Below are 18,456 nucleotides of genomic sequence, written 5' to 3'. Positions count from 1 at the left end.
CCGCCTTCCTAGGTTATAGTACTGTAGTGGGCGGTAGAGGCGTCTCTTCTCTCTGTTCTCAGGTCAGCTTGACAGTCCCGGTGAAACCACAAAAGGCCCCTAGCATGATGTGCCTTTCTTCCCTCTTTTGTTTTTTTCTTTCTTTTCTTTTTAACCTACTGCGGGACCATTGTCCTCCCCACACAGCTTTCCATTGTCAATCGGGACGACGGTAGGCTCGAAGCTGAAATCTCTCCCTCCTAAAATCCTTCTCCCCCCCCACCCCGCTCCTCCCCCCCTCCTCCGCCCCAACCCCATTTCGGTTCACGCACAGCGAGCGTGTGTGAGAGGTCGCTTGTGTGTCTGTGGCAACCGAGGCTGCAGTACTCGCCAAACCCGTTCTTCCTCTCCCGGTCCCCAGAAGCCTCCAGGTGACTGGATTGACGCCTGGCAGCGCTTGGGTTGAGAACCAGCCGGTGCCAGGCGCCGCCAGGCAGCAGCCGGGCGAGCGACTGCATCCTCCTCGGTCGGGTTTCTCTAGTTCCCCCTCCCGGGCAGTGTTCCAGCCGTCGCCCTAGGGTCTCCCGGGCTCTCCACAGTGAAATCGAAGGTGAAAGAAAAAAGAGGAAGGCGGGAGGTGGGTGGGAGGAGCCTGCAGCCCGGAGTTGGGTGTAGTGTGGGAGGAGCCTTATGAGATCTGGGTGGAGAAAAGGGCTGGGCAAACTCTGGACGGGGGGCTGGCCACGCAGGCGCGGGGGGCTGCGCGGAGAGCCCCACGCGGGAGCTTCTGGAGTCTCCAACCACCGCTTCTCACTTCACTGGAGAAGGGGCTGGGACTGGCAGAGAGCTAATAAAGAGTGAATGAGGTGCAGCCGCTGTAGCGGCCGGAGTCAGCCCAAGCGGCACCCGATCCTTGAGCTCGGGCGGCGACGAAGGGAGGCGGTTCGCCTTGTCCCTCCCACCCGCCCCTCTTTCTCTGTCTTCCTCCCGCAGGTCCCAGAGCCCGGCTCGGTCCGGTCCCTCTGTCCCCATCCCGCACTCTTCCACCTCCTCCGCGTCCCACTCCTCACCTAGGGCGCCCCGAACTGCCATGGGTTAGGGTGGGGGCCTCGATCCGCGGGAAGGACCAGCCCTGTGCATCCGCCGGGGGGCGCGTTGCCCGAACGCCGCTCGCGGGCTCCGGGCATGGGGAGTGCGGCGTGAGTCCGCACCCAGGGAGGACGCAGGAGCAGCAGACGCGGGCTGAGGAGGAGGAAGAGAGCGGTGGTTTGGAAGGACCCAAGGGAAGAAGGGAGGGAGAGGAGGGAGGGTGGGGAAGCGAGGGAAAAGTGAAGCTGGGAGGAGAAAGCGGCGGAAGGTGGGGATTGATGCTTCTGTTTTTTGTTGCCGCTGCTGCCCTCGCGCTGGGAGCCGAGCCGGAGGGAAGGCAGTGGAGAGATGATTGCAGAGTTGGTCAGCAGCGCTCTGGGGCTCGCCTTGTATCTCAACACTCTAAGTGCGGATTTCTGCTATGATGACAGGTAAGGGGGTGAGACGGAGGGGTGACAGGCTGCGTGGGGACTCCGCTTTAAGGCTGGAAGTGCGTTTTGGAGGAACTGGTCCAGCACCTGAATTAGGAGACGCGTAAACATTAACACCTAAAGCAGAAACACCCGGGACGCGAGCGTGCTGGGCGGGCGGAGGGAGTTTGGAATCCTAGTTTGCAGCAGGTTCTCTCCCTTGCTTCTCGGCTCTTGGCAGATGTTTAAGTTTCTTAGCGGAAATCGCAGCAATTTGGGAAACTGTTTAATGAACGTACTAAAAAAAAGTCCTAGGTATTTCTTGGGGCAACAAAAGCACATTGAGCGATTTTACGTCTGGGTTGGAAGGAAGCCGTTCCCCGCCCCCTAATAGATCTTCCCCGTAACGTTTCCGTTTATTGATGGGACGGACACTTTTATTTCCCGAGGTTAAAACACACGTTTGACAGTTGCCAAAATAATGGAAAGAGGATCGTACTCTGCTTCAACTTTCCCTTTTGACGTGTCCTATACTTTACTTTGAGCCTGGATAATGCTGCTGATGGTCTCTCCTGCTCCCCCGCCTCTCACGAGTCGATGGAGCAGCACTTTATAAAAGCCTGGGCTTTCATTTCTGTTTGGGAGTTGTACATTAGACGTTAGTGATTCTTTTGTGCTAATTGAGAATGAAGACGCCTCTAGAGTCTGAAATTGTCGTCTGCCTTTAGGTTAGTTTGGGTGGCTAATGAGACCTGAACTGTTGTCAAAGAAACTGCATCGATTTCTGGAAAATGTCACAGTTGTGTTCGTGGCTCTACCTATTTTTTAAATGTTGTTAGTGTTTAGAAACTGATGAAAAGCTCCAATAGCCATTAGGGAAAATTCCAATTTGTGTCTTTCCAGTCACTTAATCTGATTACAATTAAAACAGATGCATAATTAAAATATATTAGGGAGAACAGCACGCCTGGCTAAACTTATTAACTGTCCTGGGGTGTTTCATGCTCCATTGAAATTAAACTATCCAAAAAGTGAGCACAGATTTACTTTGACAGCTTTTCAGCAGCCTCTCTGGGCTATGGCAAGTGAATGGATCCCTAGGGTCAGGGCGAAGCAGTGAGTGAACTTACACTAAGTGGTTGATAGTGGGGGGAGGGGAGGGCAGAATCTTCTCTTGGTGGTAATTAGCCTTATTCCATATTCTCCGCCGCACCCACTCTCTGGCTAAAAGCACGTTCATGGTTTATACCCTCAGTCAGCAAATTTTAGTTCACACACATGTCTGTTGTGAAATCCCCTGGTAGTGTCTGCAAAGACCTCCAGCACACCCTTCTTAATGCATTCGGCGTAGTGTCTGTCAGAGACGAGTTGCTAGGAAGCCCCTGCTAGACATAAAACTTTTTCTCAACTTTTAAGCAGTGTACAGAATTTAGCAATTATGCTGCATTCTCTGATAAGTAAATGGTTTCTGAGAGGGGCTGCTTCTGTTTCTTCCAATTTTGGGTTACAGTGCACCTGCTATTTCTAGGGTAATTGGAAGAAAAAACTCTGGCTTCCAAAGATGGATGACTTTTCACAAAATAAGTTCAGGGACAAACCTGGGCACTTACTGGCTCTGTTGGGGACAGTTTGAATAGTAAGCATTTAAACCAAGATTGTACAGCTTATAAGAAAATAACTTAAGGTAACATTGTGACTATTGTAGACCACTGTGGTAAACCAAGCATTCCTCTTGTATGCTATTGTTTTTCCATGTCCAGTTCTTTAAAAAGTACATGTCAGAAGGAACTGTCCTATAAAGATTAAGGGTGAAATGTAATTTGCATGTACATTTTTCTGTAGATTTAGTGCTTATTTTGTCTTCTTTAATCATCAGCCAGAATTGTTGGGACTTTAATTTAGGGAGAATGGTGCAGTGTGATGATAAATTAGTTGTGCTTTTATGGTGCACAGTTGTTGTAGGTTCTTTACATGCAATAGGTCGAATGGCGTGTTAGAATTGCTGACTTCAACCTCCTAACGTAGATTAATTTAATGTGATAATTTGCCCATATCATCTAGTTGATAGCATATTCAATATGTGATATATAGATAATATACATGATGTATGATCTTGAGGGTCTGTAAATACAAATTATACTTTTGCTACAGTTTGAAATTTTAACTTTCTAAGTGGCAGAACTGTATGCAATCACAAGCTTGGTTTTCATGTATCCTGGAAATTATGAAATACATCTCAGTGGGATCGTGGAAGTTACTTGGTGTCTGCATTGCATGTGCAGGTGATTCAGTGCCAAAGTGCACTGTTAAAATATGGTTTTCAGATAATAGCCCTAGCTGCCTAACTACCTTGTCTCACTGGGGTCTGAAGCCCCGAGAGGGCTGGGGAGTCAGTAGAAACTGTAGGATGATGGTAATGTGTTTATTTCCACCACTCCATTTCAGACTACAAAGGCTCAAGTTTAAAACTTTGTTTAAACTGCATCTGTGGATTCCGCTGCTCCCCCAGGAACTTTTGTGAAATACAGCTCCATAAGGAGAGGCCCGGTGCTGGGAGCCAGAGAGCAGCACTCAGGGAGGGAGGTGGCTGTATGCTGGGCTTGCTTAACTAAATCAAGACTGTGCCTTGTAGCTGAAGAATCTGGCAGTTACTGTAGGAGGGCTTTATATTGCTTCAGCTTAAAAATTATTGCTGTGGTACTTCTCAAAGTTATCATTTCTTTTAAGTATAGTGATCAAGTTTACTTTATAAACTATATATGTAATTACTCTCAGTGTTTGATGTAGTTTGGTTGAGATTAAGTGGTAATCTGAAACGTTCTTATAGCAAAATCAATTTCCCTATGGTAAAATTTAATATTTTACAAGTGTTGTTCTGTGCTAAACTCAAGAATATGGCTAGGACGTGATGGAACAAGCAGTAACAGGGTAGATGCACCCTATCTGATGAAAAAGCATATATGGTTTCAGCTCCATCCCCTCTCCCCTTGCCTTCAATCTAGTAATGATTGTGTTGAATCTTAAGTTGTGGTTAAAATTGGAATTATAAATATGCATTCTTTGCCAAATTTTAAGTCATGTTGCATATAACTTCTTGAAGGGCTCTCCCATTTTTTTGGAGAAATTTGTTGTTTAGGTCAGTGGAAAAAACTTGCTGACCCCAAATTCTCTGCTCTCTCATATATTTATTGAGGATAATATTACATCATTTCCCCCTTATCCTCTTTAAAAATAGTACTGTTAATATGCTTTGTATAGAGAGAACACCAAAAGAGGAGTCCGTTTACTTCAAAGTCACAAAAGCACACCCTAACTGCTGTCGTGAAGTCTGGCTTTATTTTGGGCACACCATCTAATCGACGGCGTATCCTTTTTGTCATATACCTAGTAAGTAAGACAGTGCAAGTTTTTACTCTAATGTGAGTAAAATAACGCATTCATTATTTAAAAAAGACAATTTCAGGTTTTGAGAGTGGGAAATGAATCCATTTCCCACTTTCAAAATTATTTTCAAAAGTGGCTGCTTTCAAAATTATTTTCCTTATTGCCGATTTTGCATTTGTTAAACTCAACCATGATCATTCATATTACCTTTAAGTTTGTTAGCTATTCCATTTTGCAATAATTGTGGGAAACTTGGAGAAACAACTTCATGGCAGAAATTTCTAATCTTGAATTAAAACTACTCCAAACTCTTAGGAGCACATTCCTGATTTAGTTATTCATTTGAGTATAAATGTAAATCTTAGGGTTTTTTAAAAAAGATTTTTATTTAATTTTTAGAGAGAGGGGAAAGGAGGGAGAAAGAGAGGGGGAGAAATTATTAGTGTGTGAGAGAAACATCAGTTGGTTGCCTGTCGCATGCACCCCATCTGGGGACCTGGCCCACAACCCATGCAAGTGCCCTGACTGGGAATCGAACCAGTGACCCGTAGCTGTGTGGGATGATGCTCAAAGAGCCACTCCGGTCAGGGCATAAATCTCAGTTTTTATGGAAACACTAGTTAAGATGTTTTTTCCTAAAGTCATTGATTAACAGTATTTGAAAAGAAGGAATGGAGGATTTAAGGCATGTTAACAAGTTATTTAGAAACTTTTTTTTCTCAAAAGATACCCAACTATTCCTTCTACTTGGTCTTTTAATATTATTGTCAGTTTGGGTTTTTGACCTGGTGTGATCATTGTGAAATGATCAGTCATCCTGTTCACTTGCCTCTAAAAAGTTTTTTTGAATAGACTTGCCTTGGACCAATGTGTTACTGGTATTTTAAAATTCTGGCACGTTCAACCATTGAAGGCATGCCTGGTATTTAAAAGTATTTTTACAAAGAATTACATACAAAATCAAAGTAAATAAGGGAGAAGTTTACTTTGTATTAAAGGTTGTCTTATCAGGTCTATATTGGAAGAAGCCAATGTGTGCAAGAGTGGTTTTTTTTTAAACGCTAATTTCCTTCCCAGTTTATAAGACACTGAAAAAAAATGCAAGTGGATACAATTTATAGTTTATGAAATATTTTATGTGACATTTTATTTTCTAGCTATTTTGATTGTTCACTGAAATCTATGTAAATGATTAATTTTGCTGTTTGAAGAAGTACATCTCAGCAGTAAATTGAAATTAAAATTAGGCGTAGCCATTATAGACCACTTTGCCTCACCTCCAGTGAGACCGTCACGTGGGATTCCTTCTAGCGAGTGACCCAAATGCAAGCACTGAATGGACATTTACAAATGCCATGGGGAAATTGCTTGCCGGCCATCTGTCTCTTAGTTGTTTTCATATATATGAATATTTTTGGCTGTATTATTATGTATTATCAACTTACATTCTGTTGTCATCTGCACTCACTCTTTCAGTGTTATTGTGCCCCTACTGTAACGCTGAATTCCCTGCTGCTCTAATTCTGATATAGTTCCGACCTTTGGGATTCCAGTATGAGATAGGAGTACGGTTTGTCTTCCTAATCTCTTTGCTGCAGTTCAGCACGGTAAAGCACTTGTTTAAAATGCCCGTGATGGTGCAGCTGTTTATCACAGGCAAAGGGCATGTTTTCTCTAAAACAGGCACCTTCCTAATATTAGGAAAGGACAAAGCTTACCCTTAAGGCACTATGAAAAATCACGGCTGCCAGACTGGTTTCTTGTAACTTCATTATTTTCACCAAGCATGCCTTAACATAGTGATATTCACCTTTTAAATTTTTTGATGGTCTCTCGGAAGGTAAGTATTCGATCAATTTTGGGTACTTACTTGAATGGCTTCACAAAAGCGACAAGTGTGGCAGCCTCGATGGGGAGGACAAGTGGGTTGTTGACTGCAAAGGCCTGTCCTCTGTGAACAGCTGTCCTCAATTCTAGTCTAGCTGAAAAACAAATGCGTAGAGGTATAGCACCAGGGACTGCATTACCTTCTGTTTTTCATTGAATGAAAAGGACATAATATTTTCAGTAATTACAGATGTAATTATGTACAATGCTAGATGGTTTCTTTGAAGATTTGATTTGTATGTGCTTTTGAAGAGTAAATGACCACATTCAATAATTCACTAATTATGGATATTACCAGACATGGGCTTCTCATACATATGGCACATAATACAAACAGCAGCTCTTCACTCGTCAACAGCACCCATACCTGTCCTTTCCTACCTGTTCTGTAGCAGATACTGTAAAGTGTTTGAGAGTCTGAGGACAGACATAAAAATTCCGAAAGCTTGTCCTTTAGCAGAATTTCCCTTGAATTTACTCATGTTTATTTTGATTGATACTCATATTTTAAAACTTTTATTGGGACTCTGTCAGCTTCTTTCTCAGGACTTCGGGGCCCAGGATCCGTGGTAGATAGTTCGAACTAGTGTTAGTCTAGGTCTGGTGCTCATTGGCACTTAGTTTGTACGTGGGGAAGCTTTGGACTACCTCTCCCAAATGTCTCCTTCCTCATTGTGCAGGTCGGTTATTTTCCGTGGAGGTCTGTGGTGGCTGAACTCTTGGAGTGAACTAGATTTGCCTCCACTGGTCATAGGGATTGACTGAGAGATTTTTGGGCTGTATTTTCTCGGCAGTTAATTCTAACAAGATGCAGCACTATTACATTTCTATTGATCTCTTTTCCTCCTCTCTGACAGTTTACCTTTTCGATCACATTTGTCAGTTTTTCTGGTAGTCAAGGTTTCTTACAAGAAGATGTATAAACGTTCCTTTTAATCTTTTAAGAACTTTCGAGGATTCCAAGTTGGGTTCAGCTATGCCTTTTTTTCTTACAGGTAGGTGGGAAATAATTGAGTAAGCCTATTGACTCAGGAGAATTTTGACGAAGGCAGGAACACAAAAGATTTGTTTTTAAGATTTTACATTAAAAATTGCTGTCATGTTTTTAGAGTAGTTTTTTTGTTTACAAGCGTTTCATAAGACGCAGTTACTTTGGACAACTAAAAATGAGTTTAAGGATGAGTTTGGAGAGAGAGATTTTGATTTGCTCAAGTCTAAAAAATTAATATGGAAAATAGATTGGAATTGAACCTTCTAACTGCACTGTTAGATTCCATTTCATTGTGGAATTAACTTTTATGTATATTTATGTATTCAAGGCTGTACACATGCCATGTTCCTGGAGGGCAGTGCTACTGTATCTTTTTTTAAAGTGCTGTAGTGTTTGGCAGAGGAGACACTGTTTGCTTATGGTAATTTTCACAGGCGCTTTTGTGTCTTGATTTCTCTGGCAGGGCATTTTGGGATTTCAGAGTGAGGCAGGGTCTGAAGCATGGCACAGCATGGAGTTATAGTGAAGGGAGTGACGAAATTACATGATTTGTCAAATGAAACCCACATTTGCATCCTAAGAGTAGCACCTGTGAGCTAGGTGTTATGGCCAATGGTTTAATTAAGAAACAATGTCTAAAAATTTTGCCACCGAGGAAAGGAATTTATTGACATTTGAAACTGAAAAAGTCACAAGTTTTGATAGCCAAAGTGCTCTTTTCCCTAATTAGATTATTGATTTCTTTAGAGGTAGAAACTTTTGACTGTCCTAGCCTAGAAATTCTCACTTGGTGTCATTTAGTGGTATTTTAACTTCAAAGGATGTGTTATTTGCTGAAGAGTGGCCACTGGGGTGCAATATGGCCCTTGACATTTGGAGCAGTGTTAAGTGATGGCACTGAAGTATTTCAAACAGCCTGTCTCAGCACCGTTTAACAATCCAGTGGGAAGAATGACAGTCCGCATACCTGCACGCCGGGAATTCTTCGGGTAGTAATTTTAAGTGCAGCTTGCAAGTTTGCCTGTTAAAAAAAAGTAAGTATTTAAAAAAAATATGACTAGGGCTAGTACAAATTTTACAACTTTTTGATGAAATTTTGTTTTCTTTTTTCCATTGCTTATACAGAGTTATAAAGAGACTGAAAGGATGCAGACCATAGCCTTGGTTTTTAGTTTTAATCTCTCGTTTGGGCTATATGTCTGTTGTTCAGAATATTGTTGTAAAGCATGTTGTTTCTTTTCCAAGACCAAGATTATAAAACTAGTCTTTGAGAGAGGCAGACAAGTGAAAACACTTTGGGAAGAGTAAACATCTTGTTCGTTAATTTCCAGTTTGTTCCACAGTGAAGCCTGGGTGCGCTGCCTTCTTTTCTGGGCCTGCTATCTCTCTGATTAAAAATGAGTCAGTGGTTTTTACTCTTTCCAAGGTCAGTGCATGTCAAAGTGACATCCTTGCAAATTGTGTTCTCAACAGGGGGTGCCTCAGGTGGCAGCTCTAGAGAGTACATTCACAGGTTTGTCTGCTTTTCTCAGTTTGGGGAGGGCATTTGTCATTACAGAGCCCTTTGGGAGAAGGAGTCCTTGAGGTAGAGCTAGCAGCTGCAGGGTTCCCCTGGGGACCTTTCTCCTTGTCTTAGAAACTGTCTTTTGGCTCCTTCTGCCTTCCCATCTTCAGGTTTTTAAAGGTATAAATTCTGAACCGGTTGTCTTGGATGGTAAATGATGTCTTAACGTGGATCCAAAATTTCTGTCAAGTGTACTTCTGGAACAGGATGTTCCTCCCATCCTCCAGTAATTAACCGCAGGTCTGCTCTCCCAAAGCAATTGAAAAGAGTTCATTTTGACAAAGAAAGCTTCCAATGACAAATTTTCCAACTGTAACTTTGCAGAAGAAAAGTTCTCAGATGATGAAGAAGTTTAATCAGGCAAAAAGACATTTTTATTTGCAGAAATAGGCCCTTTAGAGGGAGGCAATTATTTATAGCTGATGTGAAAAACTGGTATACCTGAATTCATTTGGTAAACCTCATTTAAAATAAGAAGGTTATTCTGTTGAAAGGAGAAAAAATGGTTCTGAATTGTCAGTGAATTTATGTTAAAGAAGTAAACTTTCACTCTTGGACGCACTCTTTAGGGATATGTACTAGTTTAACCAAAGAAAATGAAGTTAAGACTTGAATAAAAACCTGTTAAAGACATTGGTGTGCAGCCGCAAAGTACTGAGCGTAGTTTGCCACAGATCTAGTCTTCTGTGTACAATATTCCATTAAAAATGATTTCTTCAGTTTTGGTTCCTCCATCTGTCTATGTAAGAATCTTTGTATTTTTTTTTTCTTTTGAAAGCAGTGGTGTGTTTTGCTGTTGTTACATGTTGAACAGAAAATGAAACTTCACTGTTTTAAAATCTCTTGTGTGTCATCAACATAAATAATGTAAACCATTTCCGTAAGAGTATTTACTATTTATTTTTTAAATCCGTGCCAGAAACGATATTGAGGGTGCCTGTGGCAGGCAAGAGGGCTTTCCACCTGGTCATTTCTCAGAACTTACTCCCCTGCCTTCATCCTTGGATATGGCTGGTTGCCTTTAAAAAAAAAATGTTTTAAAATGCAGTTTAAATCCCCAGTTTCTTTGAACCCAGTAGATCTCTCCATTCCTCTCCTAAGGGGACATTGGGGAGCTGGGCTTCTTGTTGGACCTCTTTCCATCTGGTGTGTGTGTATATTTCTAGATCAGTGCTTCCCAAACGTCAGTCTACCTGCACATCGCCTGGGGTTGTTAAAATGCGGATGATGCCCGGTGTGGGCGGAAGAGCCTGCGTTTCTCTCATTCCCAGGTGCAGCAGATGGCTGCGGGGTCACGGGCCACACTGTTTAGTAAGAGTAATAAGGCCCTATTTCATTTAAATGTACTGCACATTGGCCCAGTGTGTTATACAGACATTTGGAAATGCCACCTAAATTTCTGGATAAAAAAAGATTGAGGATGAGCTGTGGCTGGTGTGGCTCAGTGGACTGAGCACTGGCCTGTGAACCAAAGGGTCGTGTTTCGATTCCCAGTCAGGGCACAGGCCTGGGTTGCAGGCTGGTCCCTGGTGGGGGGTGTGCGAGAGGTAACCACACACTGATGTTTCTCTCCCTCTCTTCACCTTCCCTTCTTCTCTGTCTAAAAATAAATAAATAAAATCTTAAAAAAAAAAGATTGAGGATGAGGTACCTCTCTTCTGTGTTATGAGTTTAGCCTTTTTATTTAATCTCTGTTTTGTTTTTGTATTTGTTCAATCATGACATCTCCTTTAAATGGATCATCGGATTCGAGGTATCTTGTAGATTTTGAAAAGGCAGAAGAGAGCCTGTTGACATCCTAGGAGATGATCTCTATTGAAATACTGTCCCCATCTTGTATTACAATATTATCTTCTCTGTGCCACTTCTGTGGAGACAGGCATTGGATGCTGATTTTGACGACTAAACTGATACATGGTTGCTTTAGGCTTATCATTTGAATAGATGCCTTAACTGCGTCTCTGTAGTCAGTGCCTTTATTAGTTCGTACTTTTTTCAAGCAATCCCTTGTAAGGAAATTTAGCTTACATTACATGATGGTTTTATAAACTGTAGGGAGGCAGCAAAACATACATGTTTAGGCAACTGACAGGGGAAATAAAGAGTTATTAATGATATTCAGGCACTGGAGGATGCTGTTGGGTGAAGGAATCTACATAGAATTTGAAATGCTTGGGACCCTATGGTTTTTAAAAATCTGGTACACTAAACCTTAGCCTTTGGGCACTTTGGGGGATTTCTGAATGAGTGAGTGCCCTATATAGCTGAAATTTTACATTTCTATTTACTGGAAATATTTTTTAAGAACTCATTCTTAAATGAGTTGTGATTATTCCTTTATTTTTCAAATCCTGTACTGTGTCTTAGAGGCAATTTGGTAAACACACATTAGGCCAAGATAGCAGACTGGCGTTTTAGTCTTGGGGTTACCACTTTATTAGCTAAGAACTCGAACCACTTACCTCTCTAAAACTTGGTCTTATAAATTGTTTAGGAAGTGAAAATAACAGTAACTGCCAATCGCAGAGTGAGGATCTTGAAGTGTTCTCTGTGCTTTTGAATAGCTGCCTGGCTATAGTCTTAGATGGATAGCATGTTGGAGCAGAGGGTCGGTGGCTCAGCACATTAGCATCTAACTCTCTCTGCCCTGAGAACAGAGCTGTGTTCTATGTCATGTTATTGCTAATTTTTCACTTGGAGTCACTGGTCAAACTCGTACTGTCCCAGCTCTATGCCACCCCCAGGCCCCACCTGCACTTCTGATCTTTGCGGTCTCTCTGTATAAGCAGTTCTTCTTCTCTGTTTATTTGCTGGTGCTGTCCGTACGTTTCTGGTCTCTGCGTGAGGGCTTATTTTGAATAGACATTCTGGCCATTCTGAGCACTTCTTTCCTTTTGCAGGGTAAAAGCACCAATTACAGTGCATTGGGTGTAAATAATCTTTGGTACTTTGGTTCTGCTGACAGGGCATGCCCATGTTCTCCCTTTTCATTGGCAACCCCCTTCCTTTAGGAGTGTGTTCAGATTTGGAGCAGTTCTGGTGGCCCGGTGATGAGAAAAGTGGTATGGCAGAGCAGCTGTTTCTTCCCCCATTGGAGTGTTTGTGTTAATCAGTCCTGTACTGAGAATTTGGAGTCGGTATGCCTAGCACATGTACTGGATGGCAACATCTAGTACCTAACCCCGGTGATACATTTTTTATAACCAATTAGAAAATATTTCTTAATTTGAGACCTTTTCAAGCAACAGAGTAGCAAACAGGAAAAAAGGCACAATAATTTTGGAATCAGATAATCTAGGGGTCTAGTCCCAGAACTACTAACTTGCTAGATAGGAAATTTTGATTGTGTTACTAAAACTTTTTTACTATTCTCTGTTCCCTGTTCTATAGAAAAAGGACAGTGATACTTACTTAATACAGTTGTTGGGAGAACTGAATGAGGTAAGTTACACAAGGTCTGTCCAGAAGGTACCCAGCCATGTCATATGAAAAATAGAGACATTTATTGAAGAAGATAGAAGATACAGGAAACATTGTACATAGGACAATGATGCTTCAGTCCCCTTAAAGTAGGCACCTTGGGACATCACACAGTTCTCCCAATCACCATCAGCTGCCCCATTGTATTTTCCTGAATCTCATCGACAGTCTGAAATCTCTTCCCTTTCAAAGGTGATTTTAGTTTTGGGAAAAGCCAGAAGTCACAGGGCACCAAACCTGGCCTATAGTGGGGATGAGTCACCTGGGTGATTTGATGTTTTGCCACAAAACTCTGCATGAGATGTGATGTATGAGCAGGCATGTTGTTGCATTGAAGCTGCCAATCAACAGTTGCCCATAGCTGCAGCCTTCTGAGTCATCCAAATAGTTTCCATGGAGGAATGTTCAAGCTTAGCGCAAAATCTGACGCAGTTTGTTCTGCTCACAGTCATTTTGTATGCGGTGGCCACACAGTACACATGCTTCCTCAGCATCTACTGCCCCCAATGGCTAATACAGTGAAGTCGTCAGTGTTCATGCTTGTACATTCCAGTCTGTTTCCTTGGCTGCCAGGTTATATTGATGTTGTGCAAACTGTTCTTGTTTTATTAACAATGGCTGAACTTTTGCTGGACAGACCTTGATTATATAAACTGCCTGGTCCAATGTCTGGTGTCTAGGATAATTATTAAATATTTCTCTTAATTAAGAAATTATTTGTTAACTCTTGCTGACAGCTAAAAATCACTATATAATAACATCTGAAAGTATTGTAGAGCATTTAGGGACTTCTCTTAAAACCCAATATTCAACATTTAAACTTATTTCTAGTAATATTCAAGTTAGGATTTCAGATATATTTAGGGTACCTGGAAGGGTTCAGTGAACTCTATTAGATAACTACTGATTTTTGAAAATAATTGTTATCTTGAGTTTGGAGAAATGTTGAAACCTGAGCATTGTACACACATGCGTGCGTGCACACACACAAATTTGGCCAATAAAATGCGTGCAGTGTATCCTCAGAAGCACAGGTGTAAAACAGAACTAGAATGTCTTCTCTCTTCTTCAGCACAGTTGGCTTTCTCCTCTAAGTTAGGTGATACTGTGCATGGTAGCGTACGAAAAATTATGATTTCCTAGCATCTTGTAAGAATTGTTTCACTCTATGAACTGTATCTAGACAATGAAAAAGTTCAAAAATGAAAATCCAGAGTTGTTTTCAGTTATATTGGGAAAGCTTATATTGAATTAAGAGTTAGCCAAATCCCAGGAATATTTTTACATACTGTCTGTTTCACAGTGAGCAAGGCAGATACGAAGCTCTGTTTGTTCTCTGGTGCCTTTTCTGGGAACCTGTTATTTTCTCTCGTTACCGTGCACTCTCACCAGGCCCTACAGCACGCATCAGTGTATTTACGACTAGTTCTGCACTTAAGCATATCGATCTCTCTCCTAGTTAATACAGATCTTTCACATGGGGACTTGACATTTTTCAGGGGATTCTTTATATAAAGAGAACATATAACCTTGTAACTCTAACACTTCTTGCTTTCCATGTTTCCTCCCAGAAAAAATTTTTTTTCCTCCAACATCAAGTACGTTGAAGGTCTACTGTATTGCTAACACAACCTTTTCTTTGAAGCAAGAGCTTGGCATTAGTGGTTCCCCAGGGTCCCTTCCAGCTTTTAACAGGTCACCATTCTAGGGAAATGGGTTTGGGTTTAGTTGTTTAAGATTGAGATTGGCCATTTGGGGGCAAGTAGTGTTTTAGGTAAAACATTGGCCATATTGCCACACATGCAATGGAAAAGGAGGTCCATCACCACCACAAACCATAACACCCAAAGGTCTCAGTCATAGTCATCATTTTATTTCTTTTTTAAAAAATATTTTATTTATTTATTTTCAGAGAGAAGGGGAAGTGAGGGAGAAGGAGAAGGAGAGAAGCATCAATATGTGGTTGCCTCTCACACTCCCCCAACTAGGGAGGGACCTGGCCTGCAACCCAGGCATGTGCCCTGACTGGGAATTGAACTAACAACCCTTTGGTCCACTGAGCCACACCAGCCAGGGCTCATTTTATTTCTTATGTGTTACCTTATTCTCAGTTGGAATGTTTACTCTGTTCCTATTGATACCTAAATTCTAACAGTAAGTGGCAGCTCCTAAAAAGGAGAAACTTTTGGTTCTTGTTGGATTGCAGCCTAGTTTTCTCTAGTGCACATCTGTTCCTTGAAATATTTTGAGAATATTCAGGTGAAAATTCACCCAGCATTTTAATAAACCACATTCTGTTACTGATAGGTTTAAAAAAATCAATCATATTCTTTAATTTAGGAGAGGAAAATAATAATTGGTTTTTGCAGGATGGCTCTCAATTCTCAGGAATTGATTTGAATTAGTATAAGAAACCAATAATTTAGGACCTTTTTAAACATACTTCAGCAGTTGCTATTTAGAACTAAACAGAAGACTAGCAGTTGGATTTCTCTAGAATGAGGATTGGGTGGGAATTTCTATAAAATGAACTTTGGTGAAATTGAGTGGAGTTGATTTGAAGGTTTTGTTTGCCCCTTTCTTGCTTATGAAATATAGTGCCTTCCTTTTATGCTATAGAGGAGGGATGATTATGCTGAAATTTCTTCGTGGGGGGGGCAGAGGCACTGCAATAAAAGGGTATTCTTTTGTTTCATGTCTTTGTGAATTGGAGCCAGAGCAGCAAATGATTGTCTGCTTCTAGAGGAGAAATCATTGGAGGAATGGAAGTCTGTTGAATTCAACTCTGCTTGTATAAGTACTTCTTTAGTGTTTTAACAATTCTTCAAAAAATCCTTCAGTAAATTTTGATTACATGCTGACTTTTTGGTGTGTTATAAAATAGCAGCTTGCCCGTATTTTTTACAAAAGACTATCATCATAGTAAGTGCCCATATGCTCATGGTTGTGGGCTTGGAATTTGAATTCTGAGGATTTAGTATTTTGGGGGTGGGGGTTGGGTTTGTTTTTCTAACTGAAGCCTGAATTAGTAAATTCAGTGGTCAGTTGGACAGTTTATTCATATACCACAGACCTTATAGATTAGACCATGGATGGCTTTTGAAACTTAAAATTGTTTTTTCTACTAAGCATAATCTTAAATTAAATTTTTCATTTTTATTTCTTTCTGTCTCATCATCATTTATGAAAAGTAGTTGAAAATGAAGTTCAAAGACTTCCTGTAAATCAATAGATTTGACAAGAACATTAAACTTTTTCTCTAAACCTGAATAAAAACTTAAATACAAACCGGTACTTAGCCTGATTGTTTTTTCTTTAAGCATCTTATATACAAATTAAGAGTAAATGGTCCTGGCTGGTGTAGCTCAGTGGATTGAGTGCTGGCCTGTGAACCAGAGGGTCACTGGTTGGATTCCCAGTCAGGGCACATGCCTGGGTTGTAGGTGAGGTCCCCACCTGGGGGCATGCGAAAGGCAACCAATCTATGTCTCTCTCACACATGGATGTTTCTCTCCCTCTGTTTCTCTGTCCCTTCCCCTCTCTTTAAAAATAAATACAATCTTTAAAAAAATTAGAGTAAATGTTTGCATGCAGTTTGCCTACTGCATTTGAAGGAATTCTTCTGTGTCTGCCTACAAGCTGTTCGTGTGCTCAGAAAGAGTTTATCAGAATAGACTGAAATTGGTAGAAATAGGCCAAAGCAACACTACAGCCACAATAGAAAACTGGAATGGTGTTTTCTCTCAATACCTTAACTAGAAACTAATGAATGATTTCTTTTGTTTAAAATTGTTGGTTTTCATTTACTTATTTGTATGTTAAGGAATTTTTTCCCTTAGAAAATCACATCAGTTTCTGCTAGTTCATTGGCATTCTTCGCAAGCTAATTTCTATTCTTTATCAGCCTTGATACTAGAAAAAGATGAATGGCAATTAAGAAGGCAGTGAAAACTGTAAGTAGATGATTGTCCTTAGACACAAGTCAATCAAAAGTTTTAACAATGCTTAGTAATGGCATTGCAAAGTGTTCCGTTGTGTATTCTGCGCACTTAGCTCAGAGGCCGCAAGTGACTAGAAGTGATGGGCAGAAAGGAAAAGAAAGGGTGTGTTTACCATTTAAGTAGTCTGATTTCTTCAAATTATCGTGTAAAAATATGATAATTGTATTCAAAGTTTGGGAGGAAGATTTGAATATGGTTTATTTTAAATTCAGGAAATCAGCTCAAATAGGCACTGGCCTTTGATTTAAAAGTGAAGCCATTCTTACCTAGAAACTGCTATCTCGCCAAAAGCGTCAGGGTGGGATGCCGTCGCGTCAGCCCGTGGCACGCGCTGTAGTCCTGTGTTCTTTCAGCAAGTGTTTGTGGGTGCTCAGCTGTGGTAGGAACCATGGTAAATATTGGGGGCACCCCCCCGAAGAAGACATAGTCCACAATATTAAGGAGCTTAGAGTCTAGTGGGGAGACCAGCTGAGCAGTGTCTGCAATAGGGATGTACTTAGGACTCTAAGTGAGTGCATACAGAGGCACCTGACACAGACTGGAAGGGAGCCGTGAGGGAGGCACTTGGGCGAGCTGACTCCTGAAGAACAAGTAACAGTTAGTTTGTTAAAGATGAGAGAGTGGGAGGAATATTTGGGAGAAATGTGTAGGGAGAGAAAGGTCTGGTGTCTACAGAGCCAGGGCATAAAACTACAGGAGGAGAGGGCTGGGGGCAGAAAGATGAACTGGCAAGATAGACGGGAGCTAAGTGGAGAGGACCTTGTGTCCCATGATGAAATTTGGAGACTCTTTGAAGTAGGATGAAATCCAAAGCAGAGAGACCAGAAGGGTGTCCATTATAGGGTTATACTGGCTCTATAGGATTCTATATGGTCTATAGAATTTATTTTAGAGGATTTGTATTCTTAGTGGTGGTGAGGGTTAAAATAAGGAAAGAAGTGAAAAGGAAAATTGAGTATTAAAAATGGAAAAGTGACAAAAAAGTTGACCTCAATCTGTAACTAGCTGACTGTGGAGGGTAGGGGGAGAAGGAGACTGTCCCCAGGTTTCTGTCTTGGGCAAGTGGGTAGCAATAGGAAGCACACAGGTAGGTAAGTTGTGGGTGAAGGAAGCTGGAAGGATGTGCCTGCTTTCCTCAGTGAATAGGGGGAGAGGTGAGGTGTTAGAACATCTCTGCTGACGGCACGCGCACGGTGCGGGCTTTGGAGGTTGGTCTGCCTGTCTTGCTGCTTTGAACTGCCGATGCGCTGTCCCCGAGGCTCTATTTTTGCTAGCATGTTATTTATTTTTACAATACAGACTGTCGGTTGGAAGTGATATTACCCCAGCTCAGGGAAGGTGGAGCCTCTTGCTTGTCTGATTCCAAGAGCTCTGATGAGGCCATGAGGACCTCATTTCTCTCTCCATCTCTTGCTGTGGCCATTGTGGCCACGATGGTTTCTTCCCTAATGCTCAGACATGCTCCATGGAGGCCCTTAATCATGCTGACTGAAGTTTAAAACTTACCGGTGAAGCACAGCTCCTGGCTAGGGGAACGGTGGGGTACTTTGGCCGGGCCGGGGCCATGCGTGTGGCTGAATGTGCGGCCTGCCATGTGAGTGGAGGAGGCAGGTTTTCCTGTCTCACACCATGTGCAATAGGTGCACCACAGGAAAGAGGGCCTCTGTTAGA

The 18,456-nt window shown here is 41.7% G+C and overlaps 1 protein-coding gene across 1 annotated transcript in view; it reads left to right on the top strand.

Moving 5' to 3' along the window:
- Positions 1–568: 568 nt before the first annotated feature.
- TMTC2 (transmembrane O-mannosyltransferase targeting cadherins 2) overlaps positions 569–18,456 on the top strand; it is a 398,129-nt gene continuing 380,241 nt past the window's right edge. The window contains exon 1 of the mRNA XM_024572656.4: positions 569–1,499. Coding sequence (XP_024428424.2) covers positions 1,417–1,499 — 83 coding nt within the window. The 5' untranslated portion in view covers positions 569–1,416. The remainder of the gene's footprint in view (positions 1,500–18,456) is intronic.

Source organism: Desmodus rotundus, chromosome 3 (genome assembly GCF_022682495.2).
Source record: "Desmodus rotundus isolate HL8 chromosome 3, HLdesRot8A.1, whole genome shotgun sequence".
Classification (NCBI taxonomy): domain Eukaryota; kingdom Metazoa; phylum Chordata; class Mammalia; order Chiroptera; family Phyllostomidae; genus Desmodus; species Desmodus rotundus.
This window is presented reverse-complemented; position numbering and strand designations above follow the sequence as displayed.